Below are 22,500 nucleotides of genomic sequence, written 5' to 3'. Positions count from 1 at the left end.
AGGGCGGGGGGTGGGGGGGTGCAGGTGGACGAGGTGAAGATTTAGTGGGAGAAAATCAACCCAAAGATAGCAGAACTTAGTGTCTCCACCCGCTCTGATGGTATGCCACTTCCTGAGAAGTATAAACAGAGTGGGACTGAAGAGGGATTGAGAGAAAGTGAAAGATGGGGAGAGGATGATGATGATGATGATGATGATGATGAAAGAGACAAAGAAAGTGGACGAGGGGCAGGTGCATAGAATTCTATGAGTGTGGGTGTGGCAAATGATTGGTATGGGTGTGGTCTTGTTAACGGGCATTGGCAGAGGTGGGTGGGGTTTGTCTACAGAGTATTTATTGCTGTACGTCTGACCTGTGACACAGACGGAACTCAACCAGTAGGGTGTGTTTGTTTGTTTGTTTATTTATTTGGATGGAAGCTTATTTATTTTCTTAGTTCAGTACATTAGCTTATATGGTTATGTAGAGAGCTGATCACCCCCCTGCAGGTTCTTAACCTGTCGGGACACATGATCAAGTGGTGATTTCAAGTCAGACTGAATCAATCAATGCTGTATCTTCCTGGGTCAACCAGAAGAGTTTTTGTGTATATTATTAAAGTCATAGATTATGTTTGTGATTTATTGTAGGTACTAAGCTCTTGTGTTTGATGGATGGATGGATTTTTTTTTTTCATTTGTGAAAGCACTGCTTCTTGTTTTTTTTTTTAAGCTGAAGATCTGCTACATGCACATTTAAATATCTGGCCTGCTGTGTGTTGCAGATTCGGTGTGTCTGTGTGTACCTGTGCATGTGTAAGGATATTACTTACTTGCATACGTGTGTGTGTGTGAGTGTGCGTGTGTGTGTGTGTGTGTGCGCGTGTGTTTGTGTTTGTGTTGACCGCTGGACTGTAAAGTCACACTAGTGAGTGAAGAGTCACAAGACCTAAGAGTTGTGGGTTTTTTCTGTTGTTGTTTCTCAATAATATACATTGTGTTTGAAAATCAGTTATAACACCTGCTGTAACAATAATAAGTAATGATGTAATTGTGCCAAAATTATGTTTATTTTGAGATTTCTTGTGTTGATAGTGTAGTCTTTTAGCAAAGCTGCAGTGTGTTTTCAGCTAATTTCCCCTCATTTAAACTACAGTATGCCACCCTTAAATGCACGCCAAAACATGACCTCACTTCCTGTTCCATTATGTGTGCCACAGAATCACTCCCACCCTCCCTCAACGCCACCCCACCCTACTTCAGTCAGTGTTGTGTATGGGGGGGGGGGGGGGGGGGACAGAGGCAAGATATTACAGTGTTTTGTCTTCCAGATGCATGTTTTTGAGGGGGGTGGGGGGACTCTGATGTCGCAGGGATATTGGGAGTGCATGGTGCTGGAAACCATTAGCTTTTTTTTTTTTTTACACGCCAATCAGGTGTCCTGAGGGTGCCACCGAAGTACTGTGTCTTTCTGGCTCCGAGGCCAGAGTCAGGGAGCCTGAGCATGAGGCCCCAGCCTATGGGGCCCTTCAAAGATCTGCATCCTGTGTCAGAGGAGAGCTTTTTACTGGGATGCTGCAGGATATTTTTCTGTCATGATACTGAATGTTGATCTGTGCAGCTGAAATAAATCATATTTTAAAACAATCTATAGTTGTGCTGTTTTTGTTGTCACCCTTGTTTAACTTTACTGCATGCTCAATGAATTATGAGTTAGTTTTACTTCATGACAGTAAGTGTCATGTTTATCTGGTGTGGGTTAGTAATGGGTAATGTGCTGTGCTTCTATCTTGCACCAACACTAGAAACTCCTGTCAGGCATTCTGTGCTGTTTAGTGCTGTGTACAGATGCAATGAGTGGAAAATGTAAATATGTTTCCAGGACCTCTAGTTTACACTACTAGACATACACACTTCCAAAGTAGGTTACCGGGTCTTCCTGAGGTAGGTCTATGTGCACCTCGCTTCAGCACTACCTGTGATGGGTTTTAGTTGCCATAGTTACAAACTGACGTGGCTTTTCCATGGTGACACTGTTGTCCTGGCTCACACACTGTTATCATCGTTATGGATCCTGAACCTGAAGTGTGACACGTGTTAGTTCTGTCAGTACTCCCCCGCACTATACTGATTACTAGAAAAGCTAAGAGATCGACACTTGCTGGAAGGTGGGCTACAAAATAAGCTAACTTTGTCTTAGGTTATCCTGGTGTTTCAAGAGGAAACGGGTTATATCCAAGATATGTTAATTAGGGCAGGTAGGCCTATAAATTACGAATTAAGAAAATAATAACTGCCTTTGATTAAAAGTAGACTGCAGAAAGCAACATCCCGTATGGTAACGTTAGAATAAATGTAAATATTATGTGTTGTTATTTAAGGTAGCGTAGGCCTACTTTACCATTAGTTCAGCGTCAAAGCCCCCGCGTGGCAGCATCAGCAAATGGAACGATCTGGACACGTGCGGCCAAGGGAACTACAGTGCGCCGGGTGACGGTGAGCCAGAGCTGGCAGACAGCCAAGGCGAGACCGCCACGACGTGGAATGAATTTTAATAAGGACAGGAGCGAGTCAGGCCGTGTTCACCGCGAAGTAGAGTAGGTTGGTAGGCTGTATAGTAGACTACTGATGTGCCTTGACCAGGGGTCCGGTCTGCGAACAACACCACGCAAGTGTGCTCTGTCTGATAGCGATATGGCACAATCACAACTCCTGCGCCCTGTTGTGTGTGTGTGTGTGTAGTGCGAGAATGTGGGATTTCGACGAGCTTTCACACTCAAGGTCATTTCCTTCCTCTACACACGAATTCTTTGTTTACACGCTCATTGTTTTGCTGTGATATGTATCGTTATGTGCCATTGCAAGGCCAAGCCACATGACCAAACCCCTCTGGCAAACAGTCTGTGTGGCTACTGGAGCCTACATGTAGAAATATTGTGATGCTTTGTATACACACACACACACACACACACACACACATGAATGTACCTTTTTCCTCAAAATGATTCCCTTTTTAATTCCTTCAATCCCTGTTTTGTTGATGTTTGTGTGTGTGTGTGCGTGCGTGTATGTGTGTGTTTGTGAATTGCATTTAATGAACAGAGGAAGAGACCAATAAAAAGAGCGAAAGTGAAACACTGAAAAAGGTGGATAAAAAGATATGTGAGAATCCGATGAGAGTGACAGCATTTTGCATGTTAACTGCAACACACACAAACACACACACACACACACAGCACCTGCCAGCCTGCATGGGCAGCTTGCTGCTGGTGTTGTGTAATTGTACCCCAAGGGACTTCGACACAAACTCTCTCACCTCTGGCAGCTCTGCAGGAGAGAGAAACACACACCCCTGCCTTCAAAGGGAGCGGCCACAGAGCACCCGCATATAGGGTTTATCAGGGGTCAGCCGCCTGTTACAGACCAATGTTTGCACAGTCACACATACAGTACATATATGTACCCGAGCGTATATACCTGAAAAGATCTACGTACATATTCACACGCACACACACACACACACAGACACATGTTTAAGTATAATGCTCTCTCTCCCACGGATGTAGTCAAGCATATACCTGTATTTTACATACACACTGATTGTTATACACACCTATACATGTGCATTCAAGCATATACAGTATACCTGTTCATATACACACACACATACGGAGAGAGAGAGGGAGCAAGAGAGATATGTGCACACGCACCTCTTACATCAGGGAAGGTTTTTCAAAAGGTTGATTTTTTTTATGACAGCACATAATGCTATTGTTTATCTCTTTGTCATTATAACATGAATACGTTTTTTCCTTTCTGATTTAGACTTAATGAACTGTTTTGAGTGTATGAGTGCCATCTTCCAATACAATGAATTGCTAAAATATCTAAGAGGGGTAGTACTTTTTATAGCCACGTTTTACATTTCAGACCTGCACAATTAACCTAAATTCCAGGCAGTAGCCTATAGAAGATAAGGTGACTGTGCAAGAACTGAGTGTGAATCTGACACGATTTCCTTGCTGTCCAGCAGATATAAAAAATGCATTAGGGCTATTAATGTGTTCTATTTATTAAGACAAACACTTGGCTGCTTCAACCCAGAGTTTGGTGCTTTCGGTCGGAGGGATTAAGCATAGGAGACGTTTCCGTGATGTCACGACTAGATGAGCCCGACACCGAACTCCGTCTAGGACCCTGCGGAATCTCTTCCGGTCTGCCGGCCTCTGCGGCGCACGAGAGCGGAGACACCGGAGCGGGCCAGGCCGGCAAGGGAGGAGGTGGACCGGGAGAGACGCGGAGGGAAGACCGGGCAGCGCGCGACTACCGGAGGGTACAGGCCTGGGGCTGGCGAAACGGGTAAATAAGACCGCACGTTGCGGGTGAAACACACCGACACGCGCCCCTACGCACATTTTGCATTCGTGTCAAACTTCAGCGCTACAGTGAGTTGATTCGCGCAATGGTGGGTTGGCTGTCCAGAATTATATGCGTCCTCATATGTGCGCTTTAAAGCTGCGTGAACTTGAGGAGTTTTCTCGCGCTGGTCCGCCGCACAGTTCGGTCACCTCTGCTCGTAAACATGTTATAAACGACACGATAATGTGGTTTCACGTCGTCGTGCGGATTTCTCCTACAATGATCAAGCATATGCAGAAAATTAGCAGAGGTTTCTGTCGTTTTCTTATTTACAGATGCACTGCGAACGAAGCGAAGAGAACTTGGGTCTCGGTACGTTATTGGGGATGGCAGACGCCGCCGGCGCGAGACACCGCTCCACTTATCTGACTGAATATTTTAATGATGTCATTAACACACTGATGATCTGTTTATGTCGATAGGAAATATTTTTCGTCCTTGCAAACATGTTTACCTTGCGATTTCATCCAAAATATGAAGTTAGCCTATAATTTGCCTTTGTCCAGAGAAAAAGGGGAGGAGTGATTTCACATCCCCTTAATAAGTATTTTTCCATGATTATCATCTATGCTCGTTCCCCAATGTTATGCACACGGGAAGCGCGCTAGCAGGCCAAATGACTCATTGATTAGCTTACCTAATGATCGGGATATTTCATGTAACCGCGTTAACCCTTGTCTCGGGCAGGCGACATCAATTCGGCGGTAGAAAAGACGGGGTAGCTTTGTGTTTTTTGTTTGTAACGTTGGTGACAGCGTGTCGGTGTGGGCCTGTTGTCCCTAAAAAGGGTTGTAATCCAGCCTGGGTGTCTGACCTACATGCATGTCTGCCTCTGTCGATCTGGCGGAGGTGTGCTCACCTGTCCTGCGCAAATGATCACTGAAGCTCACTGTATTATTATGGGATTGCACATGTTAGCGAAATCAAATCAAATATGTATCTGGAATAAACAAACTAATGTGCCTTGTCTACCTGCAGGCAAGTGTGTAGGCCTATGTATACATCGCCATTAAGTGCATTGTTATGTGAAATATATTAAAGTTTCATGCGCTGTGCGTGTGCATCCAGATGTTCCCGAATCGTTGGAGCCCCCGGGCTAAATGGAAGATTCACAACGATCAAATCATTGCATCATACCAGCACCTGTTGTCTGTCATCATATCTGTAGCATACTTTTCTAAACTAGCGTGGAGAGTTGAAATCCCAGATCGTCCAATCGTGTCATTAAGTGTAGAGAACTCCATACAAGCCCATCGCCATCATTTGATTTAATGTCATTTCTGTTTCGAGGTTCGGACGCCCATCAATTTGATGCTTTTTGTGATCTGCACGTATAATATACGCTCCCCTGCACCTGATCCAGGCGTTCACACATCCTTAACCCCTCTTAACCCCACAGACGTGAGATCATCTGGGGGCATTGACCCACTGTAGCACTCCATAGCCCGCTGCCCTTTCCCATCCGCTCGAAGTTAGCGTGATTTAAATTATCTTTTTTGAAACATTGTATTTGGTGTATCTAATCGAATTTAAACCCGCGGAGAATAGACTTATCCATTTCCCCTAGCTACATGTCCAAACACCGGGTTGGACATTTTGAATGGAAATCGACTTTTTTCCTCTTTTTTTAAAACATCCCCGTAATATAACTTTTACCCATGGAATGCATTTCTGACGGAGACTAGGCCTATTAGATTCAGGCATCAAACACACGCACGCACGCACGTCTGTCCGAAGGGGAAGACGTTTTGTGGCGAGGCGCAGAACTCGTTCATTGCCAGCGGGCCTATAGGGGAGTCAAAACAATATACTCTCCATTACATTCTACAAAGTCTTAACTTAAACATTATGTTGGAAATATGTGTCGCAGAGTATTAATGGTATCCTATTGAAAGAATCGAACGGCATTCATGTCAGACTGTCCCGTGACCGCACATTTTTTTAATCCAGCTCTGTGAAAAAGTGGAAAATAGAATTTGGCAGAGATTCAACAACCGCCATGTTAAAGTCGAGCCTTGTGCGCAAAGACTGTCTGCTGCCGCAGTGGTTATCTTTATGACGGAAATCCTTTGTTTAAAATTGTGCACATTTCAATGGAGATTACCGATATAAAATCTGCCAAGAGTTTTAAGCAATTCTGTAACGTTCTGATACTTAAAGCCCGGCACACGGAGGTTTTGCAGTTGGAATATAACGCTGAACTGTTAACATTCTTGCGTAAGCCTATTAACACCGGAAAACGCAAATATTACAATTAAATAATAGTATTCCACTATGTTTGAATTGTTTGTAAAATACTATTCCCCCAGATTTTTTTAAGGGCTGTGGGCATGTAATTGACTCAGTCACAAATCATTATTGTGATTTAACGTAACATTGCCTTATACCTTATGCCTTATATGAAGTGGTGTCATGGAATTATATGCAGAACATCCATATGTTATATGCTTTTATTTTCAGGGAAAGGGAAGATCGGAAGGTTTGAAGACGGAAGAAGAACCGATCTTCCAAAAATCACTTCCACTCTTTTTTTTCCAACTTCATTTGAATCACAAACTAAAAATAAAATCTTCCTCTTAATTGACAATGCCATCCAACGCAGCGGCTGCCAATCCTGCATTCAAAACTTCCGACTTGGACTGTGACGCAGCAACGAAAAAAACGGTAAGGCGGTCGCCGCTAGAAACATTCCCAGCTTGTATGCCTGGTGTGTGTATGTGTGTGTGCCTCTGTGAGTACATTACTGGTAGAGACAGAACATGTGTGTGTGTGTGTGTGTGTGTGTGTGTGTGTGTGTGTGTGTGTGTGAAGGGCTGGGGTATTGCTCGCACACCAAATGTGCGTATGTGTGTGAGAGTGAAAGATGTGGGGGCGGGGGGTAACTGCATGCAGACGATGAGCCGCTCACTGATCGGTCGGTAAAGGACAGACCAGATGCCGCAAAATCCGTCGGTCTCACTCGCACGGAAGATCCAAACCAAATTACGTTTGCCGTCCATAGTGCGGCCATTTTCCTCAGAATACGTCTATATCCAGAATGGTTTGTAGACGAAAGAAAGCCAAATGTTGCCAAATCTTGCAGAGGCCCAAGCCATGCCAGATGTCATCAGTCCGTTATAATATTTCTCGACATTACAATTGTTTGGCTTTCAGAATTGTATTGTTATGTTACGCTTATAAAAATGTAGCCCCCTGAATCTTTGTGTACAATCTGTGAATATAGCAAATGTTTCTAGTAGGCCTACTACAGCTGTCAAGGACACTCGCTACAGACGGTCCTTACCGGCTCATGAACATTGGTTTTAAAGGTAAATCAGTGACTCTCTTCATTATAATCACGATGGGAGCACATTTGCCATTTACTTTTGTGAGGGAGTAATTTCTCACTATAGTTAAAATGTGTGAGGAGTATATTATAAAACACTTACCAGAACGTTTCGGGACCTTACCTTTGCAAGGTAAATACGGGCACCACACGGTCAATGCGCATCACTACCTGCGACGCACATGTTTTTAACATCTGGAATTTGATATGTGAAGTGGTGTTAATTGAAAGTTTCACAACTTCTGCATGAATGGGTGTGTGTGTGTGTAAGTGAGAGAGAGAGAGAGAGAGAGAGAGAGAGAGAGAGAGAGAGAGAGACTGTTTTATGTGTGGAGTGATATAAACAGCTTTTAGCATCTTTTTTTTCAGTTGTGATGTGTGAGTCAGGTTGTGTGTAACCTCAGGTTTTGTGGCATAAAACTGTCCTTAGTAAACAGGGTAAATGTGTGTTTGTTTTGAATTCAGTGTCCCACATTCAAGAATCACTCTTCTTGGGGTGAAAACCTCTTGAGACTTGCGGAGAATCTAAGCATTGATTCCAGGACTGTTTTCTCTGCAATTTTCAGTCATTAGCCTGCAGAGTTTGTGTGGACGTCTGCATGAACTCTGTGAAAGTTATTTATTGCCCTCCAGTGCAGTATTTATTGCCATTGTCAGGCAATGTTTTCTTTGGCCCTGTCAGGGTGGCCAGCCGTCAGAACCTGATCTCAGATCAGACCACACTACACACTCACTCATACACACTTATCTATGTATGTCTCTATCTGTTTCTCTCTCTCTGTTTCTCTCTCTCTCTCTCTTTCTCTCTCTCTATATCTCTCTCTCTCACACACACACTCACTCATACACACTTATGTATGTCTCTATCTGTTTTTCTCTCTCTCTTTCTCCCTCTCTCTCTCTCTCTCACACACACACACACACACAAGCATGCATGTCAGTGTCAGACACAGTCTCTGTCTTGCATGTGACTCACTATTGAATGCAGCTCTTCTCTCTCATTCTCTTTTTCAATCTCACATACGATACACTTGCACACCTCCATCTCATCTCATCTCATCTCAGACATGTGCTCCTGCACAAATACAGATACCTCACAAACATTTATAGACTGAGTCATACTTACACATGCTTATTGGACAAATGTCAGACAGATACACACTTCCACACATACTGTTCTCACATTTAGTCATTACTCGATTGCTTTGATGTTTTGCAAGTAAAATAACACAGAAACACACTTGTAGAACTCTCTGTCTCTCTCTCTCTCACACACACACACACACACACACTTGCAGTCTTGCTCTTATGAAGAAAGGCCTGCGTCTCACTTAATCACCAGTGTCCTTGCCGCTGCAGAAATGCCGCTCCTTTCACGGCCCTTCATGCCGCCAAAGTGTCTCAAATAAATCAGACAAAATCATTTTTGCAACTCATTTTCCAAAAACCACATCATAAAGCACTGGCCTTGTGTCAGAGTAGGGGCACGCTCTGTTTATTTATCCACTGGAAATGTTTGTATTGGTGTGAGTAACTCACGCTGTCTTTGAAGAGGAAAAGTTTGTCAATTTTTCGCCGTGTCATGGGAGCCTTTTACAGGAAAAAGTTTTGAAACAAAATCGTGGACTTCACTGTGATATTCTTGAAATGATCGTTTATTCTATGGTTAACAGTGCCAAGGCTGTACTTGACCCTTCTTGTCCACAAATCATTTCAAACTTGTTCATTTCCTATGTTTTGCTTTGAGTACTATTATTCAAAGAAAATGTGTGTTAAAATGGCTTCTGTTATAATGGCATGAGGCCTTTATCTTGGCTTGGTTTGATGCTTGGACAGTGCTGCCTACTTGAAGTGCTGAAATGGGTCAGTGTGTGTCTTTTTGTTGGAGAGGGAGCAGGTTTGGTAGACCTTGAGAAGAGCAGAGGTTGACTTCCTTTCTGAAACGTATGGGATGGAGGGGAAGGATGGGTTCCTCCAAACTCGCTAGACGTTCTTAAACTATGAAAGAAATAAAACCCAGCAGATCTTATGGAGGATGGAGAGAGTTGACCGAAGCAGAGGAGGGAGATGACAGGATGATGAAGAGATAGAGATGGAGAAAGACAGTATAGAGGAGGAGGAGGAGGAGGGGAGAGGTAGCAGCCGGAACAGAGTCTGTTCCCTGTTTCACTAGGGAACTTCCTTTCCCCGGCGCTGATCGCAGTCTGGTTGCTTGGCAACAGAAGGTGCCCAAAATAACTTGCCGTTGACAGAAATAGTGCAGATTCGACAGCCAACCAATCAGCCTGTCCAGCGGCACACCAAATCTCGTGTAATACAGCCGTGCCAGATACTCCACTGCCCCACCATTTCCTAATTCGACTTCCCTGTCGACCTACCAAATATTCCATCGCACCCCCACACTCTCCATTCTAATATTCTAATACCTCACCTGTTTTTCAGCTCTCCACATGAACGCCCCCCCCCCCCCCCCATCCATTGGGTTCTGTTGCCCTGCCCAGTTCCGCCTGACCCTCAGTCAGCTGTTCAGCTGCTCCACTAAGCCCTCTCCCCCAGCACAACACACCGAAGCTCAGACTGACTCATCAGTCTTCCCCCCCCTGGAGTCACTACCACGCCCTCCCACATCATACACACCGCCACATACTCGACTGAGCCTATCCTTACCACGTGGGATCTAAAAATGATTTGTGAATCTGGTAATTCTATACTCTTGGAAGAAAAAGAAGAAAAGGTTATTGGCTTCTCTGTACCCTCTGGAGAACCCTTTGATGGGGGGGGGGGGGGGTCAAACCTGTGTGATTTGGGTAAAGAGCTCTTTGTCAAACCTGTGTCATTTGGGTTAAGAGCCCTTTCTAAAAGGAATTTGTTACCCATAGAGGCTAAAACATCTACATAGAACAGAGTAGGTTGCTTTAAAAGAGGGTTTTGGGGCGTCTTCTAGGAAACAGCCACCTGAATCTATTTCTGTCCACCAAACTTCCCTACTAAACACTTGGTCCCACCCTTTTAAATCATTTGGTTTTGCGTCTGCTCTCACAGCACAGCCCTCTGAGGCACTTTATATGAGCTCAGTGTGAGCATAACCTTCATGGCATGGCCACACAATGAGGTGTACTATTGGGGAGGCGCACTATTGATGGCCAAAACAGTTTCCACTGAATATTCCTTAAAACAGACCTTTCCCCAATATATAATCCACTATAGTTCTCAAGGGCGGTCTCCCATGGACTCGTGTCTATTCTGCTTCTCCAGTATGTACCATATCCCTGGCTGTAACTCACTGCTGAAACCCTGCCCGTGTCTGCAGAGCGCCGTCCTGTCTCCATCCCTCTCAGCAGTGGCCTGCTGTCTCAAAACATTTTGTTGACCACATGGCTGTTAAAGGGCCTAGAGCGCAGTCTCTGTATTTTGAACTGTTTTAGGTTTTTTTTTACGGATGGGACATATAACAGAAGGTATGAGGATTGTGTGTGTATTATGGTGTGTGTTGTACAGCAGCGTGGTTCTATTTTTACAGGCTTGTATTTCAAGTTAATGAGTATTGACCAATATAGGCATGCCACTCAACTGAGGGAGGCAGAGTAAACATTCACACGCACACATACACACACACACACAAACACACACATACACACACAAACACACACACAAACACACACACACACACACAAACACACACACACACACACACACATGAACATACATATTTCATATATGGACACACACTCTGACCTACTCGTGCAACACACACAGACACATGCATACACTCAGCTTTATGCTGACATTTATTCAATAGAGGAATAGTACGGGACCATGCATTCAGTGAACCGGTGCAACTGCCACTCTCTCCTAACCAAGAACTATCTTATGTGTGTGTGTGTATGTGGGTGAGAGACATCGTGCATGTCCATATGAAAATATGTCTGTTCATGTGTGGGTGTTTGTTTGTTTGTATGTGGATGCCTAAGCATGTGACTGTGTGTGTGTGTTTGTGTGTGTGTTTGTGTGTGTGTGTGTGTGTGTGTGTGTGTGTTTGTGTGAGTGTGTGTTTATTTGTGTTTATTTGTGTTTTCCTGTTTGTATGTGCTAGTTGTTCTCTGCTAGGGACTGTATTTATTCCCGTGTTTATATGTTCGAGTTTAAGCATTGTTTTAGGACTGTGTGTTTATTTATTTACTTGTGTTTGGGTGCCGCTGCTCTCCTAGTTTGGCATACGAAGGAATTACAGAGAGGGCAGCTCTGCCTCTGTTATGTCACACGAGAGGCAGAGAAGAGAGAGAGAGAGAGAGAGAGAGAAAGAGGGATAGAGAATTTGTACATATTTGCACTTCGCCTCCCACTTACTTTACTCTGTCTGTGTGTATGTGTGTGTGTGTGTGTGTGTGTGTGTGTGTGTGCGTGTGTGTGCGTGTGTGTGTGTTTGTGTGTGTGTGTGTGTGTGTGTGTGTGTGTGTGTGTGTGTATGTGTGTGAATGTGTTTGTATGGGCTGGTGAGGTAGCCAGAAGTTATCAAAGCCGGGGCGAGAAACATCCTCAAAGGACCCGGCAGTTGCTAGGAGGGTTGCCACGGAAATTACGTCAACATGTTTGTTCCATGCCAGACCCTTTAGTCAGCAGAGCAGCATCATGCTCTGATCGGAGACGGTTGCTAAGCAGTATTTCCTCCATAGCAACCTCATATTCACCTCCTGCTCTCAAGGCAACTGCTCCCCAGTGCGTCTGCAAGGTTAATAGGGCAATTAGGTGGCGGTAAGAGTGACAGATATTTCTCCTAAAAATGAATGAAAGGTGGAAAGTAAGAACCTCAGTACAGTAGAAATAGAGAGAGAGAAAGAAAGCGACAACCCTGTGTCATAACCTGAGGGAGTGTGTGTGTGTGTGTGTGTGTGTGAGGAAGAGACAGAGGTGTGAGTGTGAGTGTGAGGAAGAGACAGAGGGGGGAAGGCTTGTGGTCTGGGCTTTGGGGTTTCTCCGTCTCCAAGAAAAGCAGCCTTTCAAATGGTTCTGTCTAAAAATACCAGTGGCAGAGTAGGGGGCCGTGAAACGTAGAAATAAAGACTGAAGAGGCAGCAGTAGGTGTGTGTGTGTGTATGTGTGTGTGTGTGTGTGTGTGTGTGTGTGTGTGTGTGTGTGTGTGAGTGTGTGTGTGTGTGTGTGTGTGTGTGTGTGTCTGTGTTTGTGTGTGTGTGTGTGTGTGTGTGTGTGTGTGTGTGTGTGTGTGTGTGTGTGTGTGTGTGTGTGTATGTGTATGTGTGTGTGTGTGTGTTTGCATACTGTACCTGCAAACATATAGACATAGTATAGTATGACATATGTATGTATGTGTGCACCTGTGTGTGGCAGGGTTAGGGAGAAGTGTACTGTACGGACATGTGTGAATGTGTATGTATGTGAGGTAGAGATTAAGTCTGCATATGTAAATGCTTATGTCAGTGTATTTATGTGGTCGGTGCTGATTTTGAAGCCTCATTGGCTGGCTGCCCAGGGGGGTGGGCCCAGGCAGGAACTGCTCTCAAGCCGTCAGGGAGGAAACAGGAAGAGAAGGACAGTCAGAACCTGTGGCGTCACTCTGACAGTGGGGGGGGGGGGGGGGGGGGAGAGTGAATAAAAAGAGAGAGAGATAGAGAAACGGAGAGAGAGGCTGAAAGAGGGAGATGGGAGAGACAAAGAGCTGGTAGGCAAGAGACAGACAGACAGATAGAGAAGGAGAATGGCAGAAAGATACAGGGAGTTGAGGCTTCTTTGTTTTTAATCTTTGTGCCTCCATTTCCACTCTGTCTCAGCAGGCGATTGCTCTGTATGTGTGTGGTGTGTTTGCGTGTGTTCAATCTGTGTGTGTGGTGTGTGTCTACATAATTCTGTGTGTCGGTTGTATGTGTGCATGTGTGCATTGAGTGTGTGTGTGCGTGCATGTGTGTTTGCCTGTTTGTGTGATTTTCCATCTGTGTCTGTATGGTTGTATGTTTGTGTGTGTGTGTGTGTGTGTTTGCCTGTGTTTGCCTGTGTGTGTGTGTGTGTGTGAGAGAGATTTTCCATCTGTGTCTGCATGTGTGACAGTTGTTTCAACTGTCATACAAACATAAGAGCAGAGTTGCCCCCCCCCCCCCCCCCCCCCCCAGCCACCCTCATCCTCCTCACCATTGCTTGGCGTTGCTCAGGGCGACGGACCGCACTAGCTGCATCCAGCTGAGATGGTCGTGGAGGCTGCACTCCACCACGTATGTGATGTTGAGGTCACAACCTGACTGCTGCTGGGGGGGGGTTTGGGTTGAGGTGGAGGCTTGAAGTGAGGTTGAAGGGTTGAAGTAGTTTGAACACAGACTGAGAGTTTAGACTTAGGATCCATTCAGCTCCCACGCCATTCCATTCTACCCGCTATTGTGTGGGCTTATTGTCGTAGGTTGGGCTTGTTGTTACCTCCAGCAAGGAGGTTATGCGATCGGGTCCGTTAATTTATTTGTCCGTCTGTCTATGGACAAGATTTTTCAGAATCTACTGGGCAGATCTTTCTGAAATTTTCACAAGAGGTGGATCTTGGTCCTGGGACATCCCCATTAAAATTTCAGGATGATCCGGATCTGGATCTGGATCCGGATTTGTGTACCTCCTTGCTGGAGGTCAGAAATCTCGGATTGCTCTTGTTGTTAATTATATTAGTTTGATGTGAACTGACATTAATGTTTTCCAGCTCATCCTCCAGCTGAATTTGCACTGAATTGACACTGCCCAAAATGATGAATCCCATTTCTAATCTCTACCCCTACCCTTACCCCTACCCCTTTGCCTTCGCTTTTTCAAACGGAGGGGTAGCCGAAGGGGTTGAAACGCTAGCCCTTCGAATTGGGATAGCACTTCAACAATTACGTACGTCATCAGTACGAAGCGTCAGCTGTTACGTTACCGGAGAGCGACAGCTGTCACTCACCAGATATAAACAAACATGGCGCCTGCAGCTGTTATTTACACAATGCAACATTTCATCAAACAAGTTTTAAAATCATGAATTACAAAGAAAATACTTTCATTTGTGTGATGCTTTCCCTGCTGTTTCTGACATTTTTAAATGGACTTGCGCGATGTTTGTTCTTTAATGATCACGGGTTCGCAATGCATTGAGGGAAATCAGTCTACCCCTCCGTTTGAAGTGTGCCCTCGGAAAATCTCCGTTTGGAGGGGTAGAAAGCGCTTCCCCTTCCCCTACCCCTCTGTCTTAACGTGAATTGGGACAGCCCTACCCCTCCACATGAACGCGCAAAACGGAGGGGAAGGGGAAAGACGAAGGGGTAGGGGGAGAAATGGGATTCAGCCTTAATGTTTAACCTCCCATGATTCTTTGCAACAGCAAACATACAGGGAAATAATCAACCACAATTTAAAGGCTTATAAAATGATCACCGCCCCAACTTTTATTCTTACACCGATTTAACCTAAAATGTGGTAGGAGGACGATGTTTATTACGCAAATGTATAAAATGTGCCTTAACATCTGTTTGTGTGACATGTGTTATGCAGGTTGTGAGTGTGAGATGATGTGTTTGTGTGTGTGTGTTAGGCAACGGGGACAGGTACTCTTAGGGGTTTATAGTAGTGGGTGAGATGTATAACACGGATTGTTTTTGCGATGTGTATACAGAGATGACGGTGTTTTATTGCTTGAGGTGAAATGTTTGTGTGAGGTGTGTGAAGTCTTTATTTAGTGTGTGTATAAGTTGTGTGAGATACATCTTTAGTAAGGTGTGTAAGGTGTGTGAGGTACATTATAAGTGAGATATGTAAGATGTGTGAAATACATATTTAGAAAGGTGTGTAATGTGTGTGAGTGTTATACACCATTAGTAAGGTGTGTGAGGTGCATCATTAGTGAGGAATATGAGGTACTTCTTTAGTGAGATGTAAAAGGTATGTAAGTTGTGTGAGATATATCTTTAGTAAGGTGTCTAATGTGTGTGAGGTACATCATTAGTAAGGTGTGTAAGGTGTGTGAGGTACATTACTAGTGTGATGTGTACTGGTGTGAGGTACATCATTAGTAAGGTGACCTGTTTGTGTTTCTGTGGGCAGAGTGCAGAGCGGGCGGAGCAGGAAGCGAAGGACGCCTCGCAGGAAGTGAGTCTGACAAACGCTTCACCACGCAGAGTTGGTCGGCCTGCAAGAAAACGCAAAGCTCCACCTGTGAGTGCCTCACCTTTGACCTCACTCACAAACACACAGGTGGAATGTTTGGGAGGACTGACTGTTTATTATTTCAGTTAAGTGCACGACCAAATCAGTCCTAATCACCTATACAAGATCTTGTTAGTAATCTGTCCTTGGTCTTTGTGGGTAGATGATTTATATGAAGAATGTCCTCTGATTTCAGGGTTAGTGCCAAATTGACTCATGTATTTCAGATGGTTTCAGTATTTGAATTCATGCAGGCTCAGCACAAATTCAGATTTACTTACCTAGTAACAGATTTAGTAATACACATTTTTAGTAATACACAGAGTAAGTTGTTAAGTAACACAGATTTAGTAATGACAGCTTTACTAAATGTGAATGGCTTATTTTGTTTCTTACCATTTTGTATATTAAAGAGAGCACAGTAATGTATTTGGTTACATCTCCATGAATCTTAATGTATACACAAATCATACATGCCACAAGTTGGGGATTATTTGGTGGGGGCGTCACACTAATTTAGAGGTGTTTCAGTAATGGTTTGACTGATCTACATCACCTTACAGTAATCAACCCATGGTACCTTTTCAATCACGTCTATGTGTCTTGTGGGTATGTTCATGTGTGTGTGTGTGTGTATGTGTGTGTGTGTGTGGCAGTGATTGTGGGCTTTGTGGAAATTCAGCATCACAGATACTGGCACTGCTTGGACGTAGAACGTGTGTGTGTGTGTGTGTGTGTTTGTGTCAATCAGAGAGGGAGAGTGCCTGTATTTTGTCTGCTGTAAAGAGAAGGGCCTGTCCAGTCCTGCCTGGTTTTCCCTCCCCACGAAAAACTGCTTTGATGCTAGCGCTGCTCCAATGTCCCTGTCCTCCTCTCTTGTGCTTTGCACCCGTTCACCCCCTCTCTCTCTCTCCCTCCCTTCCTCTCTCTCTGTCTCTCTCTCCATTCCTCTCTCTCTCTCACAGTCTCTCCCTCCCTTCCTCCCTCCCTCCCTTCCTCTCTCTCTCGTCCTCTCTCTCTAACTGTGTCTCCCCCGTGCTGTTTCTCTCTGGGTGTTTGTGAGCTATATTTAGTCTGTAATGCTGCCAAGTCCAAACAATGACGGGTGGGCTGCAGCGTTGCAGCGGTCTGCTTTTCCAGGACACTAATACGAGACGGCTCTATAACCAGATGTACAACTGGACGTACGTTTGTGCGTGCATGTGTGTGTGTGTGTGTGCATGCGTGTGTGTATTAGTTTTGTTTTTGTGGGTGAGAGATTTTTGCACGGTTGAGGATTACGCTGCTCTAGGCTTGCCCAGTTACAAAGATGCATACGAGGACATCTTGCTAGCAGACTCAATGCATACTCACACAGAGAAATGTCTACAGGGACACACAAATAAACACACGTGTAACAACATGTAATTATGGATATGGACATCCAAACTCACATGTTCATATGTTCACTCACTATCACTCTCTGTCCCTCTCTCCCTCACACTAACATACACACACACACACACACACACACACACACACACACACACACACACTCAAACACACCCACATACGTAGGGATAAATGGATTAGGCAGCTCTTAAGGTCCCCTGAGGGAGTTATTTAAAGCTGCCTTATCCTACGACAGAGAAAGTGACTCTAAAAACACCCATACGTCTCACATACACAAACATGCACATCACTTACACACACACGCACACACACACATACACACACACGCACACACACACACACACACACACACACACACACACACACACACACACACACACACACACACACAAACCCACACACACACACATACACTCACGCAGACATACACTAATGAACCTGCCCCATTCATATACTTCCCATCACTCTTTGCAAGGTACATCATAGACCCATAACAATATGAGAGCGTGTTATGCTATGGGTGGTAAACACACATCATAACCGTCCACCTCCCCCTGCCCCCCATTGACACCAACACCTTATCTGTCAAAATAACACAATAAGTATCGCTTGCTAATAGAATGCAAGGTTTTCCCTATAACTCATAATTCGGTCAGTGTCTATTATGATTGTCCTTTGAGTAATATAACTTCTATATTCTATTTGAGTCTTTGTGTGATAGCAGGATTCTCTTATATGCTCTCTTTCTATGTGTGAGTGTGTGTGTGTGTGTGTATGTGACTGTGTGTGTGTGTGTGTGTGTGTGTGTGTGTGTGTGTGTGTGTGTGTGTGTGTGTGTGTGTGTGTGTGTGTGTGTGTGTGGGGGGGGGGGGGGGTATGTGTATGCATGTGTATAGAGTCAGGGGGTGTTTTTGCAGCTGGTTGTAATTGATAAGTTGAAGGGACTAAAGCTTCAGGGCTCTGATTACTCCCAGCCTCAGTGGAGACACTTCTATATGTGTGTGTGTGTGTGTGTGTGTGTGTGTGTGTGTGTGTGTGTGTGTGTGTGTGTGTGTGTGTGTGTGTGTGTGTGTGTGTGTGTGTGTGTGTGTGTGTGTGTGACAGGAAGAGAGACAGAGAAAGACCAAGAGACAGACCACGAGAGGGGTAATGAGCATGTGTGTGCACAAATATACATATGAGTATGTTGAGTTTTGAGACCACAGCACTTAAAAGAATATAGGATTTTGTGGAACATTAAACTGTATTTGTTTTTCAGCTCAATGTAAGGTCTATCATGGGCCATTTGAACTGTGTTCCTATATAAGTTAGAGTACGACTAGGAGCCTTAGCCAGCCAGCTAGATGCTAAACAAGTGAAAGTCTATGGAATGGAAGGACGGGAAGTTATTTAATGGATAATCTCCAGTGTCAGATAGCTGGTGTCATTAACTGAAGGCAAATCTGATTAGTTGCAAGTGGACTTAATTAGGGTAATAAACACACACTGCATAATGTTCTAAAAAGGATTTTTTTATTTTTTAGATTTTGTGTGTGTTTGTGTGTGAGAGAGAGAGAGTGAGAGTTAGAGAGAGAGAGAGAGCGAGAGTGTATGTTGGACAGTGATTGCCTTTGTGTAGGAACGGGATACAGAATTTATGGGGGGGTTGTCTGCATATCCACCACTCCTTCAGACTGTTGGACTTCATTAGGCAGAAATATCTGGCAACCACACCACCACTTCAGTGAGGAAGTTCTGGCAACCACACAAACCCACCAACAATATCTGATCTATCGTAGTTGTTGGGTAACTGCACTCCTTTTGTCAAGAATATCTGATCAAACCACGTTGTGAGTCAAATGATAAAGGTTAGACTGAATTCTATATAAGGACCAAGTATTACTCTCTCATCTGTGTCATAGGCGAGACTTATTTTGAAAACCACCATCAAATGAAAGGAAACCAGAATTTGAACCAACACAGAACATGTCTTGGTGGTTCCCACTATCAACCAGATATACAGCAAGGACCAGAAGAATAACTTGTCTACTGGAAAGCTGACCTTGCTTTGAAGCCAATAAAAATGTTTCAGTATACATAGGCTAGAATTAACTTCCTCATTAAATGAAATTTCTGATGATAATGGTTGGTTGTCAGTAGGAGACTAGGCTAATGACATATTTGGCTATTACTCTTGGATAGCTAGGTTGTTAGGTCATGTGTTTAATAAACTGTGGACCCCACAGCACTAGACTAGTCTGGAATAGCCGAAGGTCACATAACCCCCCGTAGGAATATCTGGCAACAATGCCCTCCCCACCAGAAAAGGGTGTGGCAAACAAAATATTCCATAAAAGCGCTACATATTTGGCAACCTCCTTACTTCACAACCCAAAAAGACTTGGCCACTGATTGAGTCAGCTGAGAGGACCGAAAGGACTTCAAACAGCTCAAGCCACAGTGTAACCACAAGCTGGATCACATCTGAATTGAGATTACTGGTCTATAACCAGTAAGTGTTTCTGTTTTCACTCGTGGACTCTTCGCTGCTGTGTGCTTGAAAGATAGGTGGCAACTTTTTATGATCCATCACCCTTTTTTAAGGAAATAATTTGTTGTTGTTATTAGTGGTACACAAAAGGTACAGGAAATTATTCTAGTGAAAGGTTGCTGATATTTGAACTCGACAGCCAATCGATCAAAAAAAGGCTCCCCTGCCTTCCGTGCTCCTGAAGCAACATGCTAATTTGCTGGAGTAGTGGATGGTTGAATTTGATATCAATTTGAATTTGGTTCTAATTGTCATATAGCCGGTGGATGCAATACTGAAGAATGCGCTGCAGGTTCACTTAAAGGTACAAAATGCAACAATTATGCTTCAGGATTAGGGTTAGGATAAGCAGTTTAACCTTAAAATAACAGCTTAAAAAAAATTGGGGGCGCTACAATGACTTTAAATATCGAGAATTGCGTCCGTGCCAATGGCATAGCAGGGTCGATAGGCATATAACTGCGTTCTGTAGTTTTGCCGGCCGATGCCCGCCGACCTGACTTTGATTACCTTCTGCCGATCTAGTAAGTAGCTTATTTGCCGTCTTGCTTAGTCTTGTGTTGCACATGATTGATGTTTGACTGTGTAAGGACAGTCGTTGAGTAATTAGTTTGTCATAATGTCAAAGTCAGCACATTTCAAGAGATTTCGTTAGTTTTAGCTGCTAGCATACCTTTAGCGAATAGCTATTAATCCTTAATGCACCTTTAAGAACTCCAGGGATATAGGGAGGCTAAAACTATAAGGCTCTGACTTGCCTTTCACTGCAAACCTGCAACTGACCACAGGCAAACCGTAAAAAAGCCCTGAGCCACAAGCACTGCACTGTATACCAGGCAGACCCCTGTCAGCCATAATATAGTTAAACCGCAGTTTTCTGTTCAACTACAATAGAAAGACACCAACTAAAACCAATGTAAATGTAACCACCTGCACACTATTGAGAGGGTCGGGTTCCTGAGGAGGTTCACCTTTGACCTCTCCTCACCTCTAATCCACATGCTTTAAGGAACTTTATCTAGAATTAATGTTGATCATTCGGTGCTTGTGTAACACCCACACACACACATACACATCCGCACTCCCTCAGATTCATTCACTAATCTAAGTGTAGACCACAGTCTCTTTTCAAGAGAGAGGAAATCAAGGCCATCTGGCAGGGAGTCAGTGAATAGTACTACAGCGCCAGCACACACGGGCTATCAGCGCTGCCGAAGAGATTTCTAAGCATTGGCCAGATGAAGTCAAATACCCATTTATAGATGTGTGTGTGTGTGTGTGTGTGTGTGTGTGTGTGTATGTGTGTGTGTGTGTGTGTGTGTGTGTGTGTGTGTGTGTGTGTGTGTGTGTGTGTGTGTGTGTGTGTGTGTGTGTGTGCCTGTGTGGGTATTCATAAAAGAACCTGTGTTTTCAGGTACTGTAGCACGTGTCTTGGGGCCAGTAGAAGAGCAGCAGGATAAAATAGAACAGGAAGCTCGTGGTTGCTGCAGACAGGAAGTAAACTACTGCTTAAACACCAGCACAGAGTGAAGGAGAGACAGAAATAGAGAGAGAGAGAGAGAGAGAGAGAGGATTCAGTGTTTTGTGGCAACCAGGTTCCTCGGTGTGGACTCTAAGACACATTTGGTTCTGTTCGCATCATGGTAGGTAATCATGCTGTCATTTTCCTGTGATTGAGTGCGCTGCTCACTTCTTTGATCCTACGGAGGAGCCTACACATACTGCTTCATAGATGAGGGCAAAGCGAACTGCTAGCTGTGTTGTAGCCATTACCTGCATTGTTGTCATCCATAAAAGCTACGTATATAATTAGCTTTGTGATATGTAAACAAATGGCCTATAGGTGTGTCTGTGCTATCAATCCTGCTAATGTGACTGCAGTACTATGCCCCGGAGATGAGGAACCGCTGTAGGGAATCTCAAGAGGTGGAAGTTGTTTCTGTTTGTGAAAGTGTTTTTTTAATTTTTTATTTGTGTGTGTATATGTTGCTCACTTTTTTTCCTCATAAGTTGTTAGCGCCGTGCTGTGCTAGCCAGGCAAGAGAGGAGCTTTCTGCCTAGTTCATCTGGCAAGGCTCATGCAAGAGTTCTAGAATTACTCATTGCGAGTACCATCGCTTATCCCTCTGGTGTGTGTGCGAGTCAGAGCGAGGAAAAGAAGCAGAGAGAGGTTTCTGAATAGGTTGTTTATCTGTGCATATAGACACAGTATGTATGTGTGTGTGTGTGTGTGTGTGTGTGTGTCCACCTGTCAGAGCCTTGGCTGGCGTCTAGTGAGATAGCGCAAAGCCTGTGGGTTATGCAGACACGAGAGTGCATCTCACACATAGAGAGAAACTCTCAAAATGGCTGCCAACGTGGGACCTTTGAGCTTGCCAATGAGAAGTTCCCACTCAGAGGGATTTGAGGTTTGGTAGGTGATTCGCATGCATGACTCAGGTTCCGGATGACTGGGTCATTTGGTAGATGTGTGAGTGTGATGGGAGTTGAAGCACTTAGTTGGGTTACTCATGTTTGGATGTTGGTGGGGTGTGAGGGAGTGGGTGTGCATTTCACTGTGTGTTAATTTGTCTGTGACTAGAGAAAATAGAAAATAGTAAGTGGCTGAAGAAATAGCTATAGGGGTTTGTGTGTGCGAGTGTGCACTTGAATATGTGTATGAGGGTATTTGTTGAATGTGTGGTGTGGC

The 22,500-nt window shown here is 44.3% G+C and overlaps 2 protein-coding genes across 6 annotated transcripts in view; both read left to right on the top strand.

Annotated features, from left to right (window-relative positions):
* The window catches only part of dtnba (dystrobrevin, beta a), a 35,493-nt gene extending 35,488 nt beyond the window's left edge, over positions 1 to 5 (top strand). For 4 of the 5 annotated variants that reach the window (XM_080832671.1, XM_080832667.1, XM_080832668.1 and 1 more), the window contains one exon: positions 1 to 5. This exon is cut by the window's left edge and continues 393 nt beyond it. The gene's annotated coding sequence lies outside the window, so the exon portion shown is untranslated. The other variant, XM_080832670.1, reaches the window with a different exon arrangement.
* Positions 6 to 4,237: 4,232 nt separating this feature from the next.
* The window catches only part of dnmt3aa (DNA (cytosine-5-)-methyltransferase 3 alpha a), a 60,234-nt gene continuing 41,971 nt past the window's right edge, over positions 4,238 to 22,500 (top strand). The window contains 3 exon segments of the mRNA XM_080832166.1: positions 4,238 to 4,338; positions 6,859 to 7,062; positions 15,788 to 15,898. Of these exon segments, the coding sequence (XP_080688292.1) occupies positions 6,985 to 7,062; positions 15,788 to 15,898 (189 nt within the window). The 5' untranslated portion in view covers positions 4,238 to 4,338; positions 6,859 to 6,984.

This window comes from Sprattus sprattus (assembly GCF_963457725.1).
Source record: "Sprattus sprattus genome assembly, chromosome: 2".
NCBI classification, from domain to species: domain Eukaryota; kingdom Metazoa; phylum Chordata; class Actinopteri; order Clupeiformes; family Clupeidae; genus Sprattus; species Sprattus sprattus.
The sequence above is the reverse complement of the archived record's forward strand: the minus strand, read 5'-3'. Positions and strand labels throughout refer to the sequence as shown.